A 27,547-nucleotide genomic window follows, 5' to 3' on the forward strand; every position below is an offset into this window, starting at 1 on the left:
TTGCAACCTACACCACAGCTCAACACCAGATCCCCGACCCCCTGAGTGAGGCCTGGGATCGAACCCTCATCCTCATGGATACTAGTTAGAATCATTTCTGCTGCACCACAGTGGAAACTCCAAGAGCAAACATTTATTTCTCACAGTTCTGGAGGCTGGAAGTCAGGATCAAGGTGGCAGCAGGTTTGATTCTTCTGGTTTTTGGTGAAAGCTATATTCCTGGCATGAAGACAACTGCTTTCTCACAGTCCTCACATGGCCTTTGAGAACACTTCCTCTTCTTGTGAGGGCATTAAACCCTCAGAAGAGTCCCACTCTCATGACCCCAATGACATCTAATTACCTCTAAAAGGCCCTACCTCCAAACTCCATCACATTGAGGGTTAGGGCTTCAACATATGAATTTGTGGGGCAGGGGGAACAGGACAACTCAAACATCCAGTTTGAGGTATGTTCCTGCTCTATGAACCGAGCAGAGCCCTGAGGCCCTAACTGTGTGGGACTCCAGGGTCGGGGACAGAAGGCAGGAGGTAGATCCAGAAAGAGACCTGCACTCAGCAAAGACCTTGGGGATCTCATCACAATGAAATGTCAAGGCGACTAGTGACAGGATTACAAGGATTTCCTTGTTGACAAATGGAAGAATTTGTCCATGTCACATCCCAGTCATCTCCAATCAGCCAGGTATGGAAGGTCCCCAGCACAAAGTCAGGTGATAGCCAAGACCCCTGGCACAGGCCATCAGCACAGCCTGCCTGTGTGTGTGCTTAGGGAGCCAAGACAGGGTTAGCGTGTCCCTTCCAGGAAAGGCCTCTGTTGTCAACTATTATCAGTGTCTCTGCCACAATTCCCCGTGTGCACATGGACATGCCAGACTGGAGGCGAGCCATTCAGATGCCAGCCTATTTTCAGTTATTTTTGTTCACCAATGAGACCCATTAGAAGATCCTAAGCATTTCATTCCACAGACTGGGCCCAGTCAGCTTCAGGCCATGGGATGATTTGCACCCTTGTAGGACACAGAGCCCCTTGTTCTCCTCACCCTGACTTCTCTGCTGAGGTGAAGGCCAGCCAGGTGGGCTGTGCCAAGAAGGCCAAGACCTCAGCTCAGCTGGCAGGGGTGGGTGAGGGAGGTGCCAGGAGTCACTGAGAAGAGCCAGTGGTGTGTGGGGCGGCGGGGGGCGGGGGGGAGGGGCTGGGCCCCATCACACTTCCATGAGCACTGTCTCTCCAATAAGCATGTGAGTGTCCCAGGACTCAGACAACTGGTCCCTGCATGTGCCTCCACAACCCTCAGCCTCACAGCACCAGCTAGCTGTGAGTCACAGGTCTGCCACTGGCCACTTTTCAGGCAGCACAAGAGGCCCACACTGTTCCTCCCAGGTGACAGGCCAGCCTCTCTGCTTCCCAGGAACACTAAGCCTTAAGGACAAGAAGCCGTTTCTGCCAGACTTGGAGGCTCTTGATTTCTTTTTTTCAGGAGGATGATGGAAATGTTCTCAAATTGACCACACAACTCTGCGAATATACTTAAAAACATGGAATTGTAGGATTACACAAGTGAGTTACATGACATGTGAATTACATCTCAATAAAGCTGTTACATATGACACAAAACACAGTGAAGACTATGTATATAGAATCTTTGTAGCCCTCTTTCTATCAAACGGCACAGGCTGTGCACATCTGTGCTGTTTCATGGTGAGTACCGTCTACTCTGTGTGTAAGCTGTCCCCCGTTCTCTAGAGAGAAGTTGTCAGATTTCTTTCTAAAAAGTTGTACCCATTGACACTACATGGGGCAGTGTGGGAGAGTGCCTGCTGCCCTCATTTTACGGAAGAGGGGATTGTCTTGCTCAAGACTGCACCTCGAGGCTGCAAGGAGCCAGGGTTCAAACGTAGCCAGCCCCAGGGCCAGTGCACTCTCTGCAGTCACAGCTGCCTCTGGTTTGCAGTAGCATCACTATTACCCCACTGGTCTCCACATCTTCTGCATGTTCCAGGCCCTGGGGCGGCTGCTTTTCCAATAGCCCATGGTCTCCACACAGCCTGCTCTGCCTGCTCTGAGCAGGCAGGAGACAGGCATCCAAGGGAGCAATTCCACAGGGCTTCCCAGGGTGTAAAAACACTTGCTATTAGCAGACCATCCCAAGTACAAGAGGGCAGTAGTGTGGGAGATGGGGAGAGGTTGTGCTTTTTTTTTTTTTTTTTGGCTACATCCACAGCTTATGGAAGTTCCCAGGCCAGGGACTGAGCCTGCACCATAACAGCGACCCGAGCTGCTGCAGTGACAATGATGGGTCCTTAGCCCGCTGCACCACAAGGGAACTCCTGTGTATGTTTTATGGATTATAAACTTAAAAGTCTTAGAGATGTATTACACAAGATGCATCCACACCACGTAGATGTTGTTAGTGTCCTGATTTAAATCAACAATTTTGAGATGACTAAGGAATACTGAATGTATTCCAATATATTAATACTGAAGATGAAGTGATAAATTAAGGTTTTGCTATTAATTCTATTTGGTCTGATACTGGAATTACAGTCATAAGAGTCTTTATAAATACACGCAATGAATTATTAATGAATCAAGTTGAATCAGGACTTGTTCCAGCAAAACAAAACAAAACAAAAGCAAGAGGGATACGTGAGGCAAGATCAGCTACACATTGATAATTGCTGACCATGGGCGATAAGTATTTGGGGATTTACTAGACTATTTTTGCTATTTTCCTGACCCCCCCCAAAAAATGTGTGTTATGTATTCATATCAGCTAAGATCAAAAAGGTTTTCTAAAGATAACCTTGTTAAGGAATGGAAGTTAAAAACTGCTGCACAACCTGATTTCCATTTACAAGAAAAGGGAGAGGACTTTTGCAGATGGGTTATTTCAGAACAAGTGCAAGACCTTTCCACGCCAGCACACTGCAGAGCTCTGCTGCGTTGTCCCACCTGTCTCCGAAAGAGGTGTTTTCATCAAGGTCCCTCTCTGTGTCAGCTCAGGCTAGGTAGAGTATATCTCTGTCCCTGGCAATGAAGCCACTTCACTGATGCAAAGGTGGCAAATGGACACCCGGCCACTGGAGCACTGGAAGGTATGAGGCCCCAGACTCCCGGCACACCACAAGAGGTCTAGGTTTTGGTAACAGTCAGCTCACGGGTTATATAGACGGGGTGGTGGAGCTACTTACATCCGTGAGAACCCTCAATGCATTTCACAGAGATCGGTATGTCACAGAGGGACCGGCCCCCGCAGTACACTGCACAAAAAGGCGATGAATGCCTACTTCACAAATGGGGAGGCTGCCTGGAACCCACCCCCAAACATGGCCAAGCACTGAGCATCAGGGGCCGGGGAAAAGGAACACAGGCCAGTGGTCCCTGTAAGGCAGGACCCCTACCCAAGCAAGGACAAAAATGCCTCAGAAGTCCAGGCATGCATGGCTTCAGGCAGGGCTGAATCCAAGTACACAGACCTGCCTTCCTTTGTTCTATTCCCACTCCTGGATTCTCCCCACTGGGGTCAAGCTGGTTACAGATGACATCCCAGTCTTACATTTTAATACCTCAGTAACTTCACCAGAAAGAAAGTCCCTCTTTCTTGATGAGTCCAGAAAAACTCCTTCAGGATGACACTCATTAGTTCTCACAGGCCTGATTTAGGTCCCTTGCCCAGCCTGGACCCAATTGCTGTGTTCAGAAGATGGTGCCCTCTTTGTCCAGGTCATGTGCTCATCCCAGGACCTGGGGAGAAAGCCAGCTCAGTGATCCAACAGGCTGAGAGTAGAAAAGGGGTCATTCCACAGAGGAATCCAGGGTGCTGTCCCCAGAGGGGAGGGAAATAGGCCCAGATGTCTTCTCTACCCCTTAGTTACTTCAGAAGTCACCTTTGCTTGCCTACCTAGCGAACACCCAGACAGTCCCTCTCTGAAGCCTCCTCCAGCATCTGCAGGGTCTGGATGGGTCTCGTGTCCCCACTGTCTCAAGAAACATGGAAATGAGGCCACGTGTGGGTCAGGAGCAGCTCCACAAATGTTCTGGGCTCAGCTCCCTGCCCCATGGGGCTGGATTGACCCTTATGTAAGATATCTACAATTGCCCTGCAGGGTGGCCCACTCAGAAGCACCCCCTCTCCACTGATGGAGAGGAAAACCAGAGTCCTAGACCCCAAACCTTCAGCTTCTGTCCCTTCCCTGGGCTCTAAGAATCACAGCCAAATGCCGCCGCTAGACTGGATGACTGGGAAGGAACATTTGCATCACGCTTGGAGAGCCCCCCTCTCCACTCCCCCATGCCCACCAGGAATCTGTAGGACATGAACAGGGTAAAGAAGTGGCTGGCACAGTTGCCTTCAAGGCCAGGCAGGAAACGCAGGCAGGCAGGACAGCCAGCATCATTCTGGGGGGTTGGGGGTACAGGGAGAATGCGGGGATGGGGCAAGCCCCTCTTGGGACACAGCCACTCTTGGCGAGGTAAGTGTTGCCCCTCAGAGTAAGGCCAGGATTTCCAGCTCTTTTAATTGGTCTCGAGAAACTGGAAGTCCAGGGCACAGCCTGGGCCCTTCTTAATCTCGGCTTAGTAAACAGGAAAGCAAAGAGACAAGCATGCATATCAGAGTCTCCAAGTCTCCACAGGGATCTGTGGCAGTCAGAGTAACAAACTGTCCCAGTTTGCCCAGGACTGTAGGGTTCCCTGGAACGTGGGCCCTTCAGTGCTAAAATCAGAACAGTCCCGGGCAAACTCACATCACCCCGGGTTGGGCCTTGGGTGATTCAGAGCATTTCCTAAAGGGAGTATGCGGGGTTAAGGAGACCAACAGGGCTGGGTCAGCTTCGGGGGTGCCCAGCCCAGGTGTAACCACCAGGAAACCTGAAGGGGCAGGAGCCAGAGAGGGCAGCTGTGGGAGCGACTGCCAGACAGAACCTGAAGCCTTGGGAAGAGGATGGCTGTTCTGCCCGCACCCCCTCCTCCCCAGACCTCCCCAGCTGGACATCTTCTGGCACTGGTGACAGTCAACCAGAAGCCAGAGGGCCTGGGACCCCAGATGGAGGTGAACTTCCCAGAGCACAGGGCATGGTGGGTGGGGGGAGGAGTGGCTCTTCACCACACTTTTTTTTCCCCCCAATATTTTTTTAATAGTTATTTCCCCAAAACAATTTTTTTTCTACTGTACAGCACAGTGACCCAGTTACACATACATGTACACATTCTATTTTCGCACATTATCATACTCCACACACTATTTTTTTTCTTTGTCTTTTTGTCTGTTAGGGCACCCAAGGCATATGGAGGTTCCCAGGCTAGGGGTTGAATCTGAGCTGTAGCCGCCGGCCTATGTCATAACCACAGCAATGCCAGATCCGAGCCGCATCTACAACCTACACCACAGCTCAGGCAACGCTGGATCCTTAACCCACTGAGCAAGGCCAGGGATTGAACCCACATCCTCAGGCTACTCGGGTTTGTTAACTGCTGAGCCATGACAGAAATGCTACCACTCTTTTTTTTTCTTTTTTTTTTTTTGGTCTCTGTGACTTTTTGTCTCTGAGGAGGTGCTTGCCTGAAATAATGGAGTCTGAAATAATATGCTGCTTGGCGTGGGTTGAGCCTGGGTAGTGCCATGCAGGTGTTATCATTGCCAGGCCCTGTGACTTGGTTAGAGAGCCTTCAGGACCTGCATAACATGGGGTAGGCCTGTGGCTCCCAACTCATGCCATCCCACAGCCAATGCTCGATGCGATCTCAGATTTCTGCTCATTCTACACAGGCCCACACCCTCTCCTGACTGAGTAGAGCAGAGGCCCAGCTTCTTTGGGTGCAAAGGCATCAGATGTACCTCGGGAAAAGAGCTGATGTTCCCAGATCAAACCCAAGCTTCTCAGGACAATGTGAAATTCTTCTTATCAGAATGCAAACATCAGTTCCAAAACAAAAAATTTTTTTTTTACAGTAGAGCCATATTGTCGTTTAAATAATGACTATATGATATGTAAAAAAAAAAAAAATAGGGTTTGTAGTGGGGGCAGAGGAAAGTGACATAAAATGTTGACAGTGGTTAACCCTTTAAAATTTTTTTTTTAGGACCACGCCCGAGGCATATGGAAGTTCCCAGGAGAGGGGGTGAATCAGAGCTACAGCTGCAGGCCTATGCCACAACCACAGCAGCCCATGTCATGTCTGCAACCTACACCGCAGCTCTCAGCAACACAGGATCCCCAACACACCAAGGGAGGCCAGGGACTGCACCTGCACTCTCATGGATACTAATTGGATTTGTTTCCACTGTGTCACAATGGGAACTCCCAACTCCTCAAATTTTTTTAATTCTATCTTTCCTAAAACAAGCATGTATTTCTTCCGGAGGAACAAAGTTATAAAGATTTATAATTGCCCTACTTAAAAAAATTAACTTACAGTTATGAAAGAAGAGTTCAGCCTTGTGGCAGACCTTCTCCTCAATCTCTGCAGGAGAGCAAAGGTGAAACAAGTTCTCCATGGAACCCCTCAGGAAGGTCACTCTGTGCAGCCCCAGCCTGAGCTGAGAGGGGATGGGGGTCTTCTCTTGCCTCAGAGCTGGGGTGAGGTGGGGGGTGGAGCCACCTGGTGGACGAAACTGGTGCTGCACAACCCTCCCCCTTTCTCAGGCTGCAGCCGAGCTCCTGAGGTCTTCCTGCTTCCAGACCCTGGGTCTGTGGAAGGATTTCTGCCTCGGTTTCCCACCCAACTCACCACTTTTGGCTGTCCTCAAACCCTGGCCCCAGAACAAACTCTCAGACCCTCCCTAGCTATGGGCCTTTTGTTCCCCACCCCCACTCATCCTCCACCTACTGCAACCCCCCAGGAGGGAGGGTGGCTTCCTGATCCTTACCTAGGTCTGGCCTCTTGCTTTACTGCTCCTTGTCCTTGCTACCTCAAGTCTGAGCTGAGGCCCAGCCACCCTGAGGGAGGGCACTTCATCCAGGGGTCATCTGGGGTGTCTGGCCTGGGCTTCCTGAACCCCATCTGCCATGGACACCACTCAAGGTCCCTCTAGGATCTCATGCCCACCTCCAGATGGAGTGACCCAGTGCAGGGCTCCCAGCTGCAAGCGCCAGTGCCCTGCCCCCGCTCCCTGAACTCTCCCCCCCCCTCCCACCCCCTGAGGCCTGGAAAGCACTTAGACTCCACAGCTCTTCGTAGGATTGGGTCTCTGAGCGAAAGGAGGCAACACCGAGGTCTGCCTGGCATTTCTGCTCCCAGAGGGGTACAGAGAGATCAAGAGGAACAGGTGATCACCCCAGGTCACCCAGTGGCCACAGGCCAATTAAGGCAGTTGAAGACTGGTGGCAAGGTCCTGATGGCAGTCCTCAGGGGCTGGTTAAAGTCCAGCCAGGACTCCTGCAGGAGTCAGACAGGAGTCTTCACCATGCCATGGACCCCACCACCTTCCCCATGCTCCAGCAGAAATGTCATGGGGAAAGCATTTGAACAGGGCTTGTGGCCGAGAGATGGCGGGCAGATTCTACATCTTCCAGGACAGCCATGGAACTCAGCGGGACTGTGTATGGGGTGCAGGAGAGCAGATATTTGGGTTGTTTGGGAGGAACCAGATCAATGAACAAATCTTCTGATTATAAAAGTTGACTTGAGACTGGGAAAACGTGCAGGTAAAGAACCCATGTCTGTGGCTGCTCTTCGCAACCTCAGCGTGAGGTCCTGCCCTGCTGGCCAGATGAATTAAGGTTTCCTAGAAAGTGGGGTCTGACCTAGCCTGGGAACCTCCATATGCCAAGAGAGCAGCCCCAGAAATGGCAAAAAGAAAAAGAAAAAAAAAAGGAAAGAAAAAAGAAAGTGGGGTCCGAGCTAGCCATGGTGATCAGCCTGGACACTAGACACCCAGCACCCACTGGGAGAAGGCTCAGGATCCTGCTCCACCAAGCCCTGTGGGCTTCTGCATCAGCCACTCAGGTTCATCCTCCTGGAAGCACAGGTATGGGGCCAGAATGGGGCAGGTTATCTATGCATGGTCCCACATGCTCCCTCCTCTGAGAGGGACCAAGCCTGGGCTCTGATCCAGACCAGCCCCCACCACCTGACTTTATGCCTTTGGTCAGAATATTTAATTTCCCCAAACTTCAGGGGTCTCCTGGGTTGCACCTGGACAGGTCCCAGAGAAGGAAGGGGCTCCACCCAGCAAAACCTTATGGGCTGAGCCTGTTTCCTCAAAAGTCCAATAGGTACAATAAACACCTCCTCCTGCCAGGGCCTGCAAAGACAGGTACCTAACTGCCCCCCTGGACCTCAGATCCCAGGTCCAGCAGGTTGAAGGAATCAAGATTCTACTTGGTTGAAAATGACAGAAGTCACTTCAGAGTGCCTCAAGTGAAGATGGGAATTTATTGAGCCCTGATAACTGAGAAGCCTAAGGATAAATCCTGGCTTCAGACGAGGCTGAACCTAGGGGCTCCAAAAACGTGTTTCTTTCTCCATCCCAGGGATCTACTTTGTTCTGGATTTCTTCACTTTCAGACAGCTTCTCCTCATCCAACTGCAAAGGTGATAAGAAGGTCCTCAGCATCACCAATTTACCCTCCAGTCAGCTGTGCCACTGGGCAGGGGACAAGTTCATCTTTTCTGATTTCCCGCATGCATGTTGTCAAGGGCCCAGCATGGGCCACCTAATGAGGGGACAGATGTGGACCCTGCTAGGACCCCAGGGCTACTACTGCCCTAGGGCTGGCAGAAATCTGATGATTTCATGCTATCCCCACCTCAGTTACAGAGGGTGGAGGACAGTCTGGGGGCAGAACAGCCTGATCTCCTAACTCAAGTAAGTTCTAGCCCTCAGCCATAGGACCTTTGCACATACCAGTACTTTCCTTCTCAAGTCTGTTAACTTCCCCTGGCAACTGTCCTGGGTCCATACTGACTTGCACCAGCCCCAGCCCCAGCCCCAGCCCCAGCCCCAGCCCCAGCCCCAGCCCAGTTCCAGGCAGAGCCTAGCACCCTCCCCATCAGCCAGGCCTATATCCTACCAGGAATCACCTGGCTCTGAGACATTGGACTAAATATCTGCCTCCTACCGCTTTCTAAGTGCCATGAAGGCCCAGGCTGGATCTGTTTTCACTCATCACTAGGCCCCTAGTACCAGGACAGGCATGAAGCTGGCTGCTTAGGAATGAAGGAAACAACTGACATTGCACTGTGGAGGGTAGCTCCTGAACCAGCTCCACTGTTTCCCAGCAGGATGACTCAACCAACCCCCTCCTTACTGTTGCTGAGCCTCAGTTTCCTCAGAAGTCCAAGAGATACAAGAAACACCTCCTCCTGCCAGGGCCTGCAAAGCCTTGCTAGCCACAGAGGGATTACATCAGGAAAAATGCTCTAGACAAAACGTTAAAAGCTTCGTGCTTTTTCTTTCTTTTTTTCCTCTAACACGACTGAGGAGGATCTGTTGAGCATTTCAGGATTTTTTTTTTTTTTTTTTAAGTAAAATAAAAAAAACCACCAGATGGCTTCAAAGTACGCAAATGTTAGGCCAGTTCTCGTGACCCTCCTCGGGAGACCGGGCCCAAAACGCAGAGAGAAGGGGAGGGGAGGCCGGGAACCGCGGGCGGGGGAACACAGGCCTCAGTGACTCACGGCGGGGGCCAGATTAGGGCTCCCGAGATTAGGACGGCCAGGCAGAGGAGCCTCCGGCTGGAGCCCAGGCACGCCAGCTGCACTGAAAAGTCGGCCAGCGCCGCTCAGGGAAGGGGCAGCTTCCGAGGTTCCCCCATATTTGTTCAAGATTTGGGGAATCCCGGCCTCGGACTTCCGGCTCTGCGGTAAATCCCGGTTCGAGTTCTTACATTTCCCGACTTCCCAGTTTTGACAAAGTCCCTTTCCATCTCTGAACCTACCTTGTGCTGCGTCTCTGGTGCCCTAACAGGAGACTGGTCACAGAGGGGCTGCACATCCGGAACACGTGTTACTGCGCCTCACATTTGCTCTGTACCTTACACAGACTGCCTTGAATCTCACTACCACCTGGGAAATAGGTTCCATTGTTAGCCCCATTTTACAGACGGGAAAACTAAAGCACAGAGAGATTCCGTCCACTGCCCAAGTTTCCACGCCTACTCAGAGGTTGCGTCTCCTGTGAGCTCAGGAAGAGTGAGGCAACCGCCAGCGGATCTCCAGCACCTAATACCGGACGCCCACGTATTAACAGCCGGGACTTGCGCCTGGGAGCCGCCCCTCGCCCCCTGCCCAGACTCCAGGGGGCCCAGTGCCCGCCGTTGTCAGGACAACCTGGGGCCAATGGGGAGCTGGCAGGCGGGAGGAGGCCCCGCCTCGGCCCCGCCTCTGGTGTAGGACTCCGAGCTATAAGGGCCAGAGGCCAAGCGGCGGGAGCCAGAGTCCACGAGCGCTAGGCGTGCGCCGAGTACAGAGCGTCAGCAGCGCGCAGAGGCCCGGAGCCGCGAAGAGCGCGAGGAGCGGTCGCGATGTGCGGTGAGTGCAGCGCCCACCAGCGGCCTTCTCTGTGGCAGCCGCGGGTTCCGGCCTCTGAGAGCCTGGGCCCAAGAGCCAGACGCCAGGGGCCGGAGGCGGCGCGGGATAGGGGCGTCGATTTACCCCGGTCCCCCGACCGAGGGGCTTTCACGGGCCAGGCCTGCTTCCCTTTGCCCCGGCCGCCGAGTGGTTGTCCCAGAGAGGTGTGGGGGAGGGGGAATGGCCAACCCCGTCCGGGACCCACACAAGGGAGGGAATTGGTCCTGTCCCGGACCTGGACCTTTGAAACACAGAAGGGTCCATACCCCACGTCCAGTGAGGAAAGCGCCCCCAAGTTACCCACAAAGGCAGCCAAGCGCAAGCTCGCGAGCATCCTGGGCGCGGGGTGCCCAACCTCGCTTTCAGCCCAGCGCGCACACCAAGGAGAGGCGACACCGTCTGCACTCTCCCTGTCCCCGTGGTGTCAAGATCAGTCCCTGGTGCGCTCGGAAGGGCCTGTGCGTCCTCCTCGAACCGCAAAATGAACTTCTTATCCGTATGAGGGTTGATTCCGTATTGCCGCCTTTTTGCTGAAAAAAGCTCTCAGCGAGGCGCGGGGGAGAAGCAGCATCTACCGCCAAGCCTCGGGTCGAATCTGAGAGACGGAGCTCTGAACGGCGAGCGGGGCCGGGCTCCAGCGTCCCCAATGCCGCGGCGACTGGGCGCTGTCCGGCGAGGCTGCTAGACGGTGGGGAGGGCGGCCGGGCCCGGAGCGCACATCTGCAATTCCTTACTCTCCTGGCTGGGCCGCCTCCGCTGGCTGGGGAGAGGGCCGAGAACTTATGCTGGGACAAAAGGTCACTGTGCCTTGTGTCTTTTTTTTTTTTTTTTTTTTTTTTTCCCCTTGAGTGGGATTCAGTTACCCATTCCAGCCTCCTGTGGCTGGAGGACCTGGTGGAACTTTTGAAGCCATGAAAGGCTCTGTCTGACTTCACTGAGGGCTGCTGGGTGCGGTGTGGCAGCGGTGAACTCTGGGCCAAGGTCTATACAGGCCTTGTTTCTGAGGCCAGGCACTCCCGCATAAGTGAAAAAGGACCGACTGACCAAGGAGTAGGCAGCCAACTTTGGGGCGCAGCCTACCCCAGGCCAAGCAGGCATCAATTTAAATTCCTGAACCCTCAGCAAAAATGTCCAGATTCCAGGGCATTATTGGTAATATACACAGAGGGCTGCCTGTAGCCGTTTCTGGGGAGAAAAAAAGGCAGAGGTGGTAGTTTTGCCAAGAAGCTTTGGGTTCCAAACTCCTCGGGGTGGTATTCAAGGCCTTTGGCCACCTGGCGGCCTTAGAGCCGCTGGTGCTCTGAGACCTCCTACTGGGTCTGTCGCTCCCTCAGAAGCAGAGTCCCTCCTCCCTCCTCTCAGATGCCCTTCCACCCCTACCTCCACCCTAGCCTTCCAGCCTGCATCCTACAGGCTCTCAGCTTTCTCTGTTGTCTTTCTGAGCCTGGGAACACTCAGACTCTCAATTTTTAGTTTTGTTCTGCCTTCTTAAAGGGCTGCTGTGTTTTGGCCCCTAGGGAAAGGAAGAGCTTTGGTGTCCTAACGTCAGGACTCCCTGCCGGCACACCCCATCCTGCAGCCCTCTGTGAAGTTGGGGAGTCCTGTGGAATTCCTGCATGGGAAAGTTATTTCCTTTTCTAGGAGCCAAGGGAAAGTCTCAGCTGGGTGCTGATGTGTCTTTTACATCCCTCTGATACTTGCCAAGCACCCCTAGCACGGAGGAAGCTGTCCTGGGCTCAGAGTTCACAGCAGCAGCTGGCTAAAATGGAACCCATTGGTCTCTGTGTTTTTTTGTTTGTTTTGTTTTTTTTTTTTTTTTTATCTTGTTGTCTTTTAGGGCTGCACTCACAGCATATGGAGGTTCCCAGGCTAGGAGTCCAATCGGAACTGTAGCCATCAGCCTACACCTCAGCCACAGCAACACAGAGATCCTTAACCCACTGAGCAAGGCCAGGGATTGAACCAGCGTCCTCAAGGATGCTAGTAGAGTATGCTAGCTGCTGAGCCATGACGGGAACTTCTGGTTTTCCTTTTATGTTTATTTTCTTTTATAATGAATTTAAGTTTTTAAAACTTTAGTCAACTTTATAGAAAAATATTGAAGAAATGATCGTGCGTTTGGTACAAAGATGCTGCGACAATTTTGAGGGTGCTTCTAGAATAAACAACTTACCCTCTTCGCTTTACACTTGGGGAAACTGAGGTCCAGAGAGGTCTGTGCACACCTGTCTCAGCAATTGTTTTAGATCTTTTCTCTGGACTGGCTGTGGCTCCATTGAGATCTGCCAGCTTGAAGCCACCTCAGAGTTCAGGTCTCTGAGACTGGTCTCACAGAGGTCAGCAGGGGTTGAGCTGAAGGCCTTTCCTTATCCACTGCTGATGTCCATGCTCAAACTGGCTCCTGCTGTGTCTTTGCTGCCTCTCCCACAGGGAGCCGGGCCTGGTTCTGGTTGACCCTGTATACACTTAATGCTTACAGATAACCCTCAAACGCATAGGTACTCATGGGTGTTTGACATCTGAGAATTGCTGACTTTCTACCAATAGAAGGGTTACTTTATTCCCTCTTCCTCCCTCCTTACCCTGCTCTAGAGAATAGCTGCTCCTGGAGAGGCCCTGTTTTCCAGGCCCTGCGGCCCTGTGGGTATGGTCTTCCCGTCAGAGAAGGGACAGGTCATTGAAGGGGTGGTTCAGAGGCTGGTCAGTAACCAGGGATGGAATAGCTCATGAGGTAAATGCCACCACAGAGGGAAACAGGGAAGCAAACCCTGTGCCAAGCCAAGCCGACAGACATCTCCATTTGATGCACAGAATATAAACTTTATTATTCAAATGACTGTCGTTACCAAATTACAAAATTGGGAGATTTCACAAAGTAGGTGGGGATTCTTGGCTTCTCTTGAAAAAAATCTGAAGATGAGCAAGTCTGAGTTCATGTTTCTGAATAGTGCATGGAGGCCCCTGGGCTGACGGGTCCAAGCTCCCCAGATTTCCCACCCTGACCCAGCTGCCTCACTCCCTCATGTTACCTGCTGGCCCCCTTGCAGTATGAGCTTGGGACCTTGGCACAGTGGAGGCAGGAGCACTGACTTTCCCCGGAAGAGAATGAGGGACCTGGAACAGTGCCACAAGGCCTGATTTCAAGTACGAGGTCTGCAGAGAGAAGAGGGTGATAGGTGTGCCAGGCTGAGGACATAGCACATGCAAGGGCATGACAGCATGCACACCTGGGGGTCTGATGAAAAGGATCGGACTTCTCATCTATGAATTCTTAAATCTACTCTGTCCTTCATTGTTGCCTTTAGTAGTCTATGAGGAGGGATAAAAGGATTTGAAAAAGAGCCCTTAGTTTTTGCTAGAAGGTAAAGCCCCTGCCTTGAATTAATCATCTTTTGTATTCGTTCCTCTGGCTGCTGTAAGAAATTACCACAAACTTGCTGATTTAAAACAACAGAAATTTATTTTCTCATGGGTCTGGAGACTAGTAGGCCAAAAATCCATTTTACTGGGCCAGAATGGAGGTGCCAGCAGGGCCCTGCTTCCTCCAAAAGCTTTACGGGAGAATCTGTTCCTTGCTTCTTTCAGCTTCTGGCAGTTGCCAATATTCCTTGGCTTGTGGCTACTCATTCCAATCTCCTCATCCATGGTCACATCACTTTCCCCTCTTCCAGGTTAAATGTCCCTCTGCTTCCCTCTCATAAAGACACTTGTTGTCGCATTTAGGGCCCACCCATTTAATTCAAGATAATCTCCCACCTCAAAATCCTTAATTTAATCACATCGATAAAGACCCTTTTCCATATAAAATAACATTTACATTTTTTCCATATGGAATAACATTTACATATTCTAGGGATTAGGATCTAACATTTTTGGAGGGCCGTTATTCATCCTGCCACAGTTGGGTTCTTGCTTTCAGATGCCTCCCCCAAGAACAGTCCAGTGTTGCCAAATCCCAGATGGCTAGGAGACCAGAGGACTTCCAGCATGCCCCCCACCACACCCTGCCCCAACTCCTCTGGTCCCAGCACTCTCAAATGAGCCCCGCTGCAGTTAGAAGTGAACACAGGCATCAGTTAAATACCCTGTCCTTCACTGGCATCATGCTACATACCAGTTGGATCAAATAGGTTTCACACCTTCTCTAAAAGTCAGTTCTCTCTTGTCTAAATATCATGCTCACTGCAACTTGCTTTCTATGCATGTATGTGATATTCTTCCCACTCATCTCTTCTCTGCAAGAGGCAGGCATAGTTTTATTCCCTAGAATCAAGAGGGGCCAGGACACACACACACACACACACACACACACACACATACACGCGCAATTTGTTGCACAGCGGTCTTTCAGGAGAGCTTACAGGGGTTTGCCTCTTGCCTCAGCTGAGGAAGCAGCAGTCCAAGGAGATTACTTGGCTTGGGGGTGCGCTCACCCTTTTGTTCCGAACTCCTTTAGGTTCTCAGAACCCTGTCATATTTGATGCTCCTTTCCTCCTCCTAACAGTTCAGTTCATGGACAGATGCCTCAAAAGGGACTGGGCTGGAGTTGATGGGACACAGACTCTTGGGTCGGGTCACTTGGCTTGTTACCTCTCCAAGCCACAGGAGCCTCGCAAGCAGAGCCAGTGATATGCAGATAAATGGGTAACAACCAGCTCTCTGGTTTGCCACTTTCTGTGGTGTGAATACTCTCACCATGGCTAATTTCAGGTCAGTAATATGAGGTCCCTGAGCACGGAGTTGGAAAGAGATGCACACAGTTGGCTCTTAGGATCCAGTCCAAGCAGCTCCCGAGCACCACTGCCCGCCCCTGCTTACAGGACTGCTGTGCGCAGTCTCCTATGCAGGGCTGTGGGGAGGCTGGCTGGGCCGGGGCCCAGCTCCCCCTCCTTCCCATCCCTCTCCTCTTCCCCCTCCTCCTCCCTCTCCTCCTCCTCCCCCTCCTCCTCATCATGGTGCCATTTCCCCACCCATCTTATTCATCAGGGGTTTCCCAAGTTCTGAGAAACCTTCCAGAGATTTGGTGATTAAACAATGCCTTTAAATTGAAGGGTCATTTTGATATTTAGCAAAAATTGCTTAGAAAGGGATAGCAACTTGAGGTTACAAACGCTCTTGGGAGAAAATTCTGAAGACTCATTAGGTGCCAAAACAAGTAATTTAATCCGGTCATCTACCTCTTTGTAATTTTCAAAGGAAATACTTCACTGAAAAAAGAAGTTTGACTCTTTTTTAAGGCCAAGTTTTGGCAGTTTGAACAAGACTCCTTTTTTTTTTTCTTCTTGAAAGTTTTTAGTGCAATTTAGAGTATTTGTATGTTGCTTCCCCTTTGCCCTTGGTGAAATCCTAATGGTACAAGGACACCAGGAATTTTCTATAAAAAATAGAAGTGCTTGTGCACATTTACTGCAGGAAGCAGCATCTCATGTTATCTCAGGGATTCGAGTGTTGTGGTAACTTTAACCCTTGGAGTCCTGAGAAGTCCTGAAGCAGGATAGAGCTGTCCCCAGAACAGCTGAGCCCCCTTCCGGCCCTGAGGCAGGCCTGGAGGACCCAGCTGTGCCATCTCACACTTCCTTCAAACCTCCACTGTTACTCTCACCTCTCCGAGGAGGCAGCAGAAGTTGTCCTCCCTATTTCGTGAATAAAGCGTCCTGCCTTGGTCTCTGCACAAGGGAGGCCTGGGTATCCAGAGAGGCTGCAGCCTCCTCTGCAGCCCTGGCTCCTGGCCCAGCAGCCTCGGGGGCCTCACCCAGAAGAGCAGACCGCCCCCCTCCCCAGCATGCCACACATACTCACACACATACACACCCAGCATGCTCGTACACACCTGGCACTCAAGCACAAATTCACGCACATGTACACACTCTCACATTCACACTCAGCATACGAACCTGACACTCAAACACACACATACACACTTTCTCACACACTGTGGGATTTTATGAGGCAGAAATCCAACTGCCACGTTGTCCAGTTTGGGACAGAATAGTATCTAATCTCTGCTGAGCTCAAGGACTAAGGAGGTCAGCCTGTTCAGTTCTGAGAAGCATTGGATGGTGGTGGCAAGAGCGACTTCTATCTGGAGAGGGTCCCAGTCTGGCTAGGTGGTGACATAGCTCCAGTGAAGCCAGCTTGTGTGGGGTACAGGCTGTATCTCTACCCGGCACGGTCCACCCTCACGCACAGTGAGGGCAGTGCTTTCATTGGGAACTACAGTCATAGCATCAGAATGTGGACCCAACCTGCCTCCTGTGAACTTCTACCTTCTTCCCTCATCCTCCAGGCCCCAAACAACCCCTCCCCCCATCCAACACCCCAAACATCCCAGGGATTGTACAGAAGGTTCCAGGAGTTCTGTGATCCTAGTTCTGGAAATCTAGGGACATTGCTTCTCCATCTAGTCATTGTTATTTGCCACTTGAAGTTTGAAGCACCTCTGCTTGCATGGGTGGACCTCGTGGTGCCTTTGGCCCTGAGTTCCTGTATGCTCTCTCAAGCCATATTCAAAGGGAGTATTAGACATCCCAGATTCCCCAAGATGGGCTGGGCTGAGGGGCCCACAGTCCTCTCTCAAAGGGCTTGTCTTTATCCTGTATCACACCTGCAGTCTTCTGGAGTCCCTCTGAGTTTATCTGGGTCTCTCTCCTTTTGGAACCTTTTCTCATTCACTCTCTCTATCAGCTTTAAGAGTGGGACCCTGAGGACTTCCCATCGTGGCTCAGCAGGTTATGAACCTGACTGGCATCCATGAGGATGCAGGTTTGACCCCTGGCCTCGCTCAGTGGGTTAAGGATCTGGTGTTGTTATAAACTATAGTGTAGGTTACAGACGTGGCACAGATCCCACATTGCTGTGGCTATGGTGTAGGCTGGCAGCTGCAGCTCTGATTCAACCCCTAGCCAGGGAACTTCCATGTGCCACACTTATGGCCCTAAGAAGCAAAAAAAAAAGCGGGACCCCGAAAAGATGTTTGGAATTCTGGTATGGGCACAGGGCATACCCTGGGCTGCAGGGGTTGAGCCAAGGCAGCCTCTATCCTGGGGCTGGGCATTTCTCCAACGAGCTTGGAGGGATTTTGCCATCCCTCAGCAAGAGAGGGAGGGATATAGTGGGAACCAAACTTGCTGTGGTTGCCTCCACTCTGTGGGGAGCTGGATGGGAAGAGAAAGGTGGAGTTAGAAGCAGGAGTATCCCATGGAAGGAGTGACCTCCCGATGGTCAGGGAAGGGTCTGTCAACATGGCCTGGACCCCACCAGGGGAGCTATGAAGTGTGTCCATCAGGAGCCAGGTGGGCATCTCTCCATAGGCCAGGCCCCGTCTGTGAGCTATTTCTCATCCCTTGGGGTAGGATTCTAAGACAGGCCTTAGGCTAATCTTGGAGGCCGCAGTGATGAGCCCCTGCAATTGGGTAGACTTGGTTGTAAATTTCTCAACTCTTTGACCTTGGAGCCAGAGCTAACCCTCTCTGTCCATGGGAACCACAGATTGGGCATAGACATTGCAGGGATTACACAAGGTCAGGTTCTGAAAAAGTATTGGCACATGGGAGGGCTTCATAACTTGTGGTAGCGGTGGTGAGATTTACTCTGCAGCCCCTCCCCGCCAGGGAGTTATGGGATCCTACCCCCAGGACCTGATCACTTATCTAGAAGGCTTCCCCCACCAGCCCTAGGATCCTCTCAGTGCACTACAGTTGGGGTCTGGGTAATGCTGGTGCATACAAGTCTTTGTGCTTGAGTGTCTTGAGGTTACCCCTAGGGCAGTGCCACCTGCCCTTGTGAAAGGGGCCAAGACTCAGGGACCCCAGACTCAGTACTGCCTACCTCCCTGGGCTTCCTGTCCCTCACGCTTACACCGTGGGTTCCATTTGCTTGTGCGTGGTTGAGCATGGTTGTCAAGCTCAAAGGCCACCTTCTCTGATCATCACATCCAAATCCATCCATTTAGTTTTGTGCCCACACATTCAACAAATAGTTATTGAGCACCTGAAGTGTAGCAGGCTCTGAGCTAGTTGCTGGGAAGACAGCAATGAATGAGACAGGTAAACAAGACACATATCCCCATCCTCATGAAGATTGCAATCCAGTGAGGAGTCAAACAAAAGATAAGGAATTAATCGCTATGTAGGCCATGTGACTTTTTTGAAAATTGGGAGAGAGGAAGGCCTGCAATAGACCCAGTGGTGACCTGTGCACTGGCACCTGCGGAGTGAATTGAGGTCGCATTTGCAGAGAGCCGATTCAGGAGTCCTCTGATCCTTCCCCTACCTCTCAGCTCCCAGGCCCTCTGCCTGCAAGTCTCCTGAGAAGTCGGTGGTCTCTGTGCATCATATCTTCTCTTTAAAGGCCCCCTGACTTATGCACCTCGCAGTACCTAGCACAGTGATGAGGCCTCCGTGGGGTAGGGAAATATTTATGGGATGAATTACATCATGATCAAGTTGTAGCCAGATCACACATGTGATTTAACCATCATTTGCCCAACTAGAAAGCCAAAAATAAATAGCTGTAAAATGGTTTGACTTTCTTTGTACTTTTACTTGATGATTTCTCAAGGACTTCCTGTTTGCTGTGTGCATACCTGCATTTGCACCTCACACTCCCCAGGAGGAGGAAGTTCCTTGCCAGCTCCATTTTCACACTTATTCTGTAGCCCACATGGTTCCTCTTGCTTTACAAAGACTGAATTCTCACAGCGACCTTGGGAAGTAGGTGCTGCCATTGCCTGCTCCATGGGGGTTCAGTGACTTGCTCCAGGCCACACAGAAGCAAGGAGCAGGCTGGGATTTGAAGTAGATGTTTGGCAGTAGCCACCACCCGCTGTGCTTCTTGCTGTCACAGACTAGTGAGACTAGTGAGCAGGCCAGGGAGAAGGCACTCAGGATGGCACCCGTGAGCCTGTTCTTTGTATGCACTGGGCCCTGTGCTCAGTATTTTCTCCCTTCTTGTGGCTGATGTTCCTCCCAGTGAGCAGGGCTGGGGAGCCTCAGTGAAGTCAAACTGGGCTAGATGGCAATCCTGTACCCACCACTCTGGAATTCATAGAGCAGCACATGGTAAAATACTATGTATAGGTATATGGCAAAATATCTAGACAGTACAAAAAGGACACATGCAACAGAAAAGGAGTTTCTGCCTCATGTCCAGCACCCTTGTCAGAGGCAACCACTGCCCCCTCGCTCTTCCAGAAATACTTTACATGCCTCCCTTCTCCACTCTGGGTAATTTGCACATGTTCTGCAGCCCACGTTTTTCCCCTAGAACATCCTGGAGATATAGCTTGTTTTCTGAGAGAACACATAGCTTCACCTTGTTCTCTGTACAGGTCCTCCTGCCCTTGGCCCTGCAACCGCCCCACTGTGTGACTGTGCCATCACTTAGCTGGTCCCTGCGGGGCATCAGGCTATCCCCATTCATCAGCCACCACAAACAGCAAGAGCACCTATTCTCATGCTTTCACACTTGAATCTCTGCACAGATATCTGTTGGATATATTCCTAGATGTGCAGAAGCTCTGGTCAACAGATGTGTACATTTTAATTTGAGAAAGTGCCAAATTGCCTTCCAAAGAGGGCGTACAAATTTAAACTCTCACTTATTGTCAAACCATTTAATCTTTACTGATCTCATAAGTAAAAAATGGATTCTCACTGTAGCTTTTATCATGGATGGAAGGGATTCCAGAAGGGAATTTTGACATGAATAGCCAGGAAAATCCCTGGGAAAACAGCTTTATTCTATTTCAATTATTTTTTAAATAATAAAAACATGTTATAAGTACTGGTTGATTCACTTCATCTAGTAGCACGCAGTGAGAATCCAGCAAGGAGCAGAGAAGAGAGAGATAGTGCTTAAAAGAACTTGCTGGGTAGATGTTGGCATACAAGGGATTCATGTTAAAAGTTAGGTTTATGCCTTCTTGTACAAAGACCTGAAAAACCACTCCATGGCAGCCCCCCTCACCACAGTAATCCACCAAACGGAGTGGTGCCTGAGTGGCTTCCAGGCTCGCAGCTGGATGTGGACACAGCTGGTGGTCCTGAGGACAAGGACCCTTTAGCTGTTCCAGCCCACCAGGGGCTCTGGCGCAGCACCCCCACCCCACCCCACCAAGGAGGCTGTTGTAGATCTCAAAGCCCTGAGATGCATACATGCCTGACCTGAGTTCAGAAGTGAAGTTTGGCCCAGAGGAAGGGAATTGCAGTGGACAATTGGAGAGCAGAGCCATACAGCGCTCTCATAAAAGCCTGTCAGATTTAAAACCTTTCTAGGGTTGGTGCATAAAAGCCTGTCAGATTTAAAACCTTTCTAGGGTTGGTGCATGGGCCTTTGTGTCGTCTGCAGTGCCTGTCAGCTCCCCTTCGTGAGGCACACGTGTAATTCTGGAACAATTCCCAGGGTGCCAGGAAAGGTTTGCTGTTTGTTTTAAAGACTCCAGAAATGATCTGTGAGTTGTTCCATCCTTCTCATAACCATAACCCCTAGCTGTGTGCTCTTGACAGTGACTGGAATTTTACCATGTCCCTCCTGGGATCTTCCTGATCTATGGCAGAGAAATTAATGTTCTGAAAAGCTTCACCCAAGCATAGGTTGTGGTGATGCTGACACAACTCTGTAACTATACTTAAAAACTATTGATCGTATACTTTAAATGGGATAATATTATGGTATGTGCCATATCCTAAGAAAGCTGTTAACATTTTACATTAAAAATAAATACCTTGGAGTTCCCTTTGTGGCTCAGCGGTTAACAAAACCAGCTAGGATCCATGAGGATGCGAGTTCGATCCCTGGTCTTGCTCAATGGGTTAAAGAGCCGGCGTTGCTGTGAGCTGCAGTGTAGGTTGCAGACATGGCTCGGATCCTGTATTGCTGTGGCCGTGGTGTAGGCTGGCAGCTGTAGCTCTGTCCAACCCCTAGCCTGGGAAATTCCATATGCTGTGAGTGTGGCCCTAAAAAAAAACAAACAAGTACATATCTTTTTTATGTATAAGTAAGGTGACAGAAGTACATCCTCTGGCCAGAGATGTGTTTAGGTTTAAAGTGTTGGGGAAAATTGTGAGCTTTCGAAGTGAAGATGCTCAGCTGGGGAAGCACTTCTCACCTGACCTGGAATCAGCCAGGAAGGCAAAAATAGCTGGCTGCCAAAATGATCCTTGGCCATTTTTAAAAGAAAAGGTCTGTAACTGCTCAGAGAGCACAGTCTGTGTGTGTTTTTAAATATAAACCCTGCACCTTAACTCGTGCGTGCAAATATATGCCATGTACAGTAGCATACGGTACCTAAGAATGCAAAGTATTATTTTTAGCAGTGTCTAATTTTATTGCCTATTTTTTGACTGAGTATGTCTAGATTCATTTCAGCAAGTTAAATTTCATATGATGTGACCCTACTTACTGTGTAGGAATATAACATTTACTTAATTGAAATTTAATCATTCATTCAGATATACTATGTTGACTTGAATCTAATCTAGAGATAGTACAGAGCTATTACAGGTGGTTTTATGTATAATCATGGTCAGCCCTCAGTGATCTTCAGGTAGGTTGTCCTCTCCAAGGTTTATCTCCGGCAAAGTTTTTTTCCTCTTTTTTAAAATGCAATTGCTGTATAATATTGTATAAGTTTAAGGTGCACAACATAGTGATTTGTATATGTATATGTATATGCATATAGCAAAAAGCTTCCATAATAAGGTCAGTTAACATTCATCACCTCACATTTTTTTCACTATGATGAGAACTTTTAGTATTTACTTTCTTAGCAATTTTCAAACATACAATAGAATGTTGACTACAATCGCCATGCTGTACATTACATCCAAGAATTTATCTTATAACTGAAAATCTATACTTTTTGACCACCATCTAATTCCTCACCCCCACCCACCTCTGACAGTCACCAATCTAATTTCTTTGAGTTAGGTTTCTTAAGATTCTATACATAAATGAGATAATATAGTATTTGCCTCTGACTTACTTCGCTTAGTATAATGTTGTTGCAAATGGCAGGATTTCCTTCTTTTTGTGGCTGGGTGATAGTCCATTATGTTATATATATAATTTTTCCCCCCCAGTTTCTTTGTCCAACACTTAAGTTGTTTTCATGTCTTGACTGTTGTTTTTCTTTTTCCTTAGGACATTTGCCCATCCCCTTTTTTTCTGCTTTCTAGGGCTGCATTAGCGGCATGTGGAAGTTCCCAGGCTAGGGTTCGAATCACAGCTACAGCTGCCGGCCTACCCCACAGCCACAGCAATGCCAGATCTGAGCCACATCTGCAGCCTAAACCACAGCTCGTAGCAACGCCAGATCCTTAACCCACAGAGCGAGGCCAGGGATTGTACCCAAGTCTCATGGATACTAATTGGGTTCGTTTCCACTGAGCCACAGTGGGAACTCCAAGTCCTGACAGTTGTTCATAATGCTTCAGTGACCATGAGGGTGCAGATATTGGCGATTTTTCAGTCTTGACCTTTTTGTCATCCCAGAAAAATGTTAAGAAAATTTTAAAAGAATAAAATTTAAAAATTAAAATTGGGAAAATAAACCTTTTAATGCTTTTCATCCTTGAGGCCCAGTGGTTAGGATCATTTAAGTTCTTTTTCTGTTTTTAATGTGCTTACAAACTATTTAATTTTTTTTTCATTTGGACTATATTTATTTTTATTATTTTTTATAATTTAAAAGTATATTTTATTATTATAGATGATTATTATTTAAAGTATAGTTGATTTACAGTGTTGTTCTAATTTCTGCTGTAAAGTGACTTAGTTATACACACACAAACATATTCTTCTTTATATTTCTTTCCATTATGATTTATCCCAGGAGATTGGATATAGTTCTCCATGCTATACGTAGGACCTCATTGTCTATCAATTTAAATGTAATAGTTTGCATCTATTAACCCCAGATTCCCAGTCCATCCCACTCCCTCCTCCCTACCCCTTGGCAACCACAGGTCTGTTCTCCTTGTCTTTGAATCTGTTTCTGTTTTGTAGATAGGCTCATTAATGCCGTATTTTTTCATTTTTAAAAATTTTACTAGTGTATAGTTGACTTACAGTGTTGTGACAATTTCTGCTGTGTGCCATATTTTAGATTCCACATATAAGTGATATTATATGGTATTTGTCTTTCTCTTTCCAACTTACTTCACTTAGTATGATAATCTCTAGGTCTGTCCATGTTGCTACAAATGGCTTTATTTCATTCTCTTTTATGAATGAACAGTATTTCATTGTATATGCGTACCATATCTTCTTCATCCATTCATCTATTGATGGGCATTTAGGTTGTTTCCAAGCCTTGGCTATTGTGAATAGTGCTACAGTGAACATTAGGATGGATGTGCCCCTTTGAATCATTGGGTTTTTTTTTTTGGAGGGAGGATATACTCAGGAGTGGGATTGCTGGATCATATGGTAGGATCATTTAAGTTCTAAAGTTAGGTCTTTTTGGTTCTACTTCTGCCTGTGGCCCAATTCCAAAAGAAAGGGCAAAGTAATGGCAGATCCATCCTCTAAGGAGCTTTGATTGATACCTATGTAGGAAGGAGTGCTTAGCCCAGGGCCTGGTACATAATGAGTTCTTAGTAAGATGAGTTACTATGAATATAACTGAAGCCTAACAACAGTTTCACGTTCCATATTATTGCTTCCCTGATTGATATAGATTCATGGTCACTCTACTTCACTTACCTTTATTGAACAAGCACCATGTACCAAGACATAGTAAGAAGTATAAAGATAGACGCACTAGCCTATGACCTTGTCAGGGATGTAGTTGTCTCAGGATGCGGGAACACTGGGTGCCCAGAGCAGGTGAGCACTTTAGGCTGGGGCCTGAACAAACCTGCCCTAGAAGGTGGGGTTGGAGCTGAGCTTGGAGGAGGACAGGTCTTTCCATGTGGGGCAAGAGGACAGAGGGAAGATGAGGACGGGACACTCACAGGGCAGGATAGAGACAGAGCAGGGGTGCATAGTCTCAAGGAGGCATTGGAGAACTTTGGAAAGAACCAACATGAAGACCATTACTTCCTATTTGGGAAAATATTGTTTTGAAATATGAATGCAGAAAATAAAGCCAAACAAAATCGTCTTGGCATGTGGGCCTCCCTTGAAGATAAGGATTCTCTTCTCTACCAGGCCAAGAGATGACTTTATGCTTGCTGTTGTAAAAGTAGTGCTTATTGATGGTAATGCTCCAAGCAGCAGAGTCAAGTAGAAAGTGGAGCAAAGACCCCAGCTCCTGTTCCTACCTGTCACAGGAGGCTGGGGTGACCTCCTTCTTGCCAGGTATGTTCTGTGCAAATCAGGAGTCCACATAGCAGGGACTTCCAGATGTCTCTAGGTGGTTGGGTCATTTTATTGATCTTTTCTATTATCAATGTTGCCACAGTGAAAGACATCTTCTGCAATACATCCATAGAAGTTCTCTGCCGTGGAATTGCAAGGCCAAGGGCTGTGTGTGTATTCTTCACAGGAGGTCTGCATACAGTGGCCTTCTAGACGCAGGAGGGGAGTGGCTCCTCTTCTGTATGTCAAGAGAAGGCAACACCTTACTCAGCAGGCAGCTGGGAAACCCTCCAGTGATGTACCTCTGTCTGCATGCCCAGAAGTATTTTCTTCTAAACATGAACCTAGTATTTTGTAAATGTATGGTTTTCCCCCCCTCTTTTAACAGGAATCTTTGCCTACATGAACTACAGAGTCCCCCGGACCAGGAAGGAGATTTTTGAAACCCTCATCAAGGGCCTGCAGCGGCTTGAATACAGAGGCTATGACTCAGCAGGTAGGCTCTGCAGGCAGCCATCGTAGAAACAGAATGCTTGCTTATAAATAAACTTGAAAACTTCTATCGAAAGGTAGAAAGAAAAAAGTAATAGTAAAAAAAAATTCTCCATCAGGAGTTCCTGTTTTGGCTCAGTAGGTTAAGAACCTAACATAGTGTCCATGGGGATACAGGTTGATCCTTTGCCTCACTCAGTGGGTTAAGGATCCGGCATTGCCACAAGCTGTGACATAGGTCGCAGATACAGCTTGGATCTGGCATTGCTGTGGCTGTAGCCTAGGCCCACAGCTGCACTGCAGCTCCAATTCAGCCCCTAGCCCAGGAACTTCCATATGCCACAAGTGCAGCCTTAAAAAGAAAAAAAAATCTTTATCAAAAGCACCTCCCCCAATATCTGTGACCCACCTCTGGTCATTGCTGGGCATATATTGAGGTGTTCTGGGGTCTGGGGACAGGTAGAAGTATTATGCAGATACTTTTTGTTTTTAACCTAATTATAATTATGCAATTCTATAATTTTATATTTTTATTCTTTCCCTTACTTTGTCATTTTCCATTATCTAAATGCTTCCTAACAATCTTTCTAAGTGGCTGCATAATCCTCCATTGGATGGCTGCCTCAGAGTTTACTCCTCCATCCACACAACAGGTGGATATTTAGTCTGTTTCCCATTTTTAATTAAATAGCCATAGGAGAAAAGGGGGAGCCAGGTAATTTTATATCCCTATCAGTTCTTACTAGGAAGCAAGTCAGATGAAATATGGCAGGAACACTAGTACAATGGAGATACCAGTTAAAGTAGCGGGATGCATAGCACACAAATGCCTGCAAGTGAGCCCACTGCCTTAGGCAGCAGACCTGGTGTTACCTCTCCCACAGGCAGGCTCCTGAGAGTTACCCTGGTTAGGAGCCAGGGGAAGCAGCCATGACCTGGGTTCCAGACGCATGTTCCCTGCCTGCTGTTAAGCATTGTCATTGTCACAGCCTCGTCTTCCCAAGTCAGTAGCCCCAACACTGTCTAGTTCTCTTCCAGGCAGCAAGCTTGGGGAATAAGAACGAATAAATTGATAGCTCTACATAGCCCTTATCCTGGGTCATTCCCAGTAATGAAATGTGGAAGACAAAACTTAAATTCCAATATGCAAAATCACGTTACCTAAAACTAGCACTACATTGTAAATCAACTATGTTTCAATAGAGTTTTGTTTTGAAATCATGTTTACATTACAGGTGTGGCAATTGATGGAAATAATACTGAAGTCAAAGAAAGACATATCCAGCTAGTCAAGAAAAGAGGAAATGTCAAGGCTCTTGATGAAGAACTTTATAGTAAGTAGAAGACGCACTGAGTCAGAGCAATAAACGCAGCCTGGGATACTTTAAAGTCTTTCATCCCAACAGTGTTGAAGACTAAAAATATGAAGTTTCCTGAGCATGAAAAAAATAGAAGGAAGATTAAGTGCATATTGTAAAGTTGTTTCACAGAGTGTTGGATGGTTTACTTCAGGTCATGGTGCACTGAGAAATGTTTTTTCAACGTTTATCACTTCCGTATGTCTCTTAATTTTTCTGGCAAGCTGCTTTTTTGTTTATAGTGAGGATCTATGGCTTTCTTTTCATCGTAAGTTTATTTCAGTTAAGTGAGTTGGATTACCGCTAAGTACTAAGTCAGACCGAGGGTCTGGAAGAATGGGGCCTTTGCAGTCGATGTTGGGATGTACTTTGGCATACCTGATGTGTCTCTATGTAGTGACATCGCCTCATGTAGTAGTACCATGTCACTGCTTATTTTTAAAGTGTGGCAAACTTATTTTTCCTTCATCTAGAACAAGACAGCATGGACTTAAAAGTGGAGTTTGAGACCCACTTTGGCATCGCCCACACTCGCTGGGCCACCCACGGGGTCCCTAATGCTGTCAACAGTCACCCACAGCGCTCAGACAAAGGCAATGGTATGTAGTATCACCTTGCTCCCCTGTCCCAGTGGTTCTGCGTACTTGACCTGTGAAAGAGTTGATCCACACCCACCACCAGCTGGCAGCCCTGTCTTTCCTGAAGATCCAAACTGGTGGTACTGAGCCCCAGATAGGGGGCAAATTGCTGACACCCCAGGCATCCATAGGAAAAGAGTAGCACTTCCTGTAAGTGCTGCTGGCTCTGGGGACCCAGCCTGAGTGGGACTTAGTGGTGCAAAGGGTTGAAGGCCTAGGCACTGTTCCTCTATCAGGGATCAG

At 48.8% G+C, this 27,547-nt stretch overlaps 1 protein-coding gene and 1 long non-coding RNA gene across 2 annotated transcripts in view; one reads left to right on the forward strand and one right to left on the reverse strand.

Moving 5' to 3' along the window:
- The window catches only part of LOC102163100, a 47,678-nt gene extending 37,442 nt beyond the window's left edge, over nucleotides 1-10,236 (reverse strand). Inside the window, exon 1 of the long non-coding RNA XR_002341721.1 lies at nucleotides 9,885-10,236. This is a non-coding gene — a long non-coding RNA (uncharacterized LOC102163100). The remainder of the gene's footprint in view (nucleotides 1-9,884) is intronic.
- GFPT2 (glutamine-fructose-6-phosphate transaminase 2) overlaps nucleotides 10,340-27,547 on the forward strand; it is a 43,081-nt gene continuing 25,873 nt past the window's right edge. The window contains exons 1-4 of the mRNA XM_003123638.6: nucleotides 10,340-10,476; nucleotides 25,205-25,312; nucleotides 26,544-26,642; nucleotides 27,140-27,265. Of these exons, the coding sequence (XP_003123686.3) occupies nucleotides 10,470-10,476; nucleotides 25,205-25,312; nucleotides 26,544-26,642; nucleotides 27,140-27,265 (340 nt within the window). The 5' untranslated portion in view covers nucleotides 10,340-10,469. The remainder of the gene's footprint in view (nucleotides 10,477-25,204; nucleotides 25,313-26,543; nucleotides 26,643-27,139; nucleotides 27,266-27,547) is intronic.

Source organism: Sus scrofa, chromosome 2 (assembly GCF_000003025.6).
Source record: "Sus scrofa isolate TJ Tabasco breed Duroc chromosome 2, Sscrofa11.1, whole genome shotgun sequence".
Lineage (NCBI taxonomy): Eukaryota > Metazoa > Chordata > Mammalia > Artiodactyla > Suidae > Sus > Sus scrofa.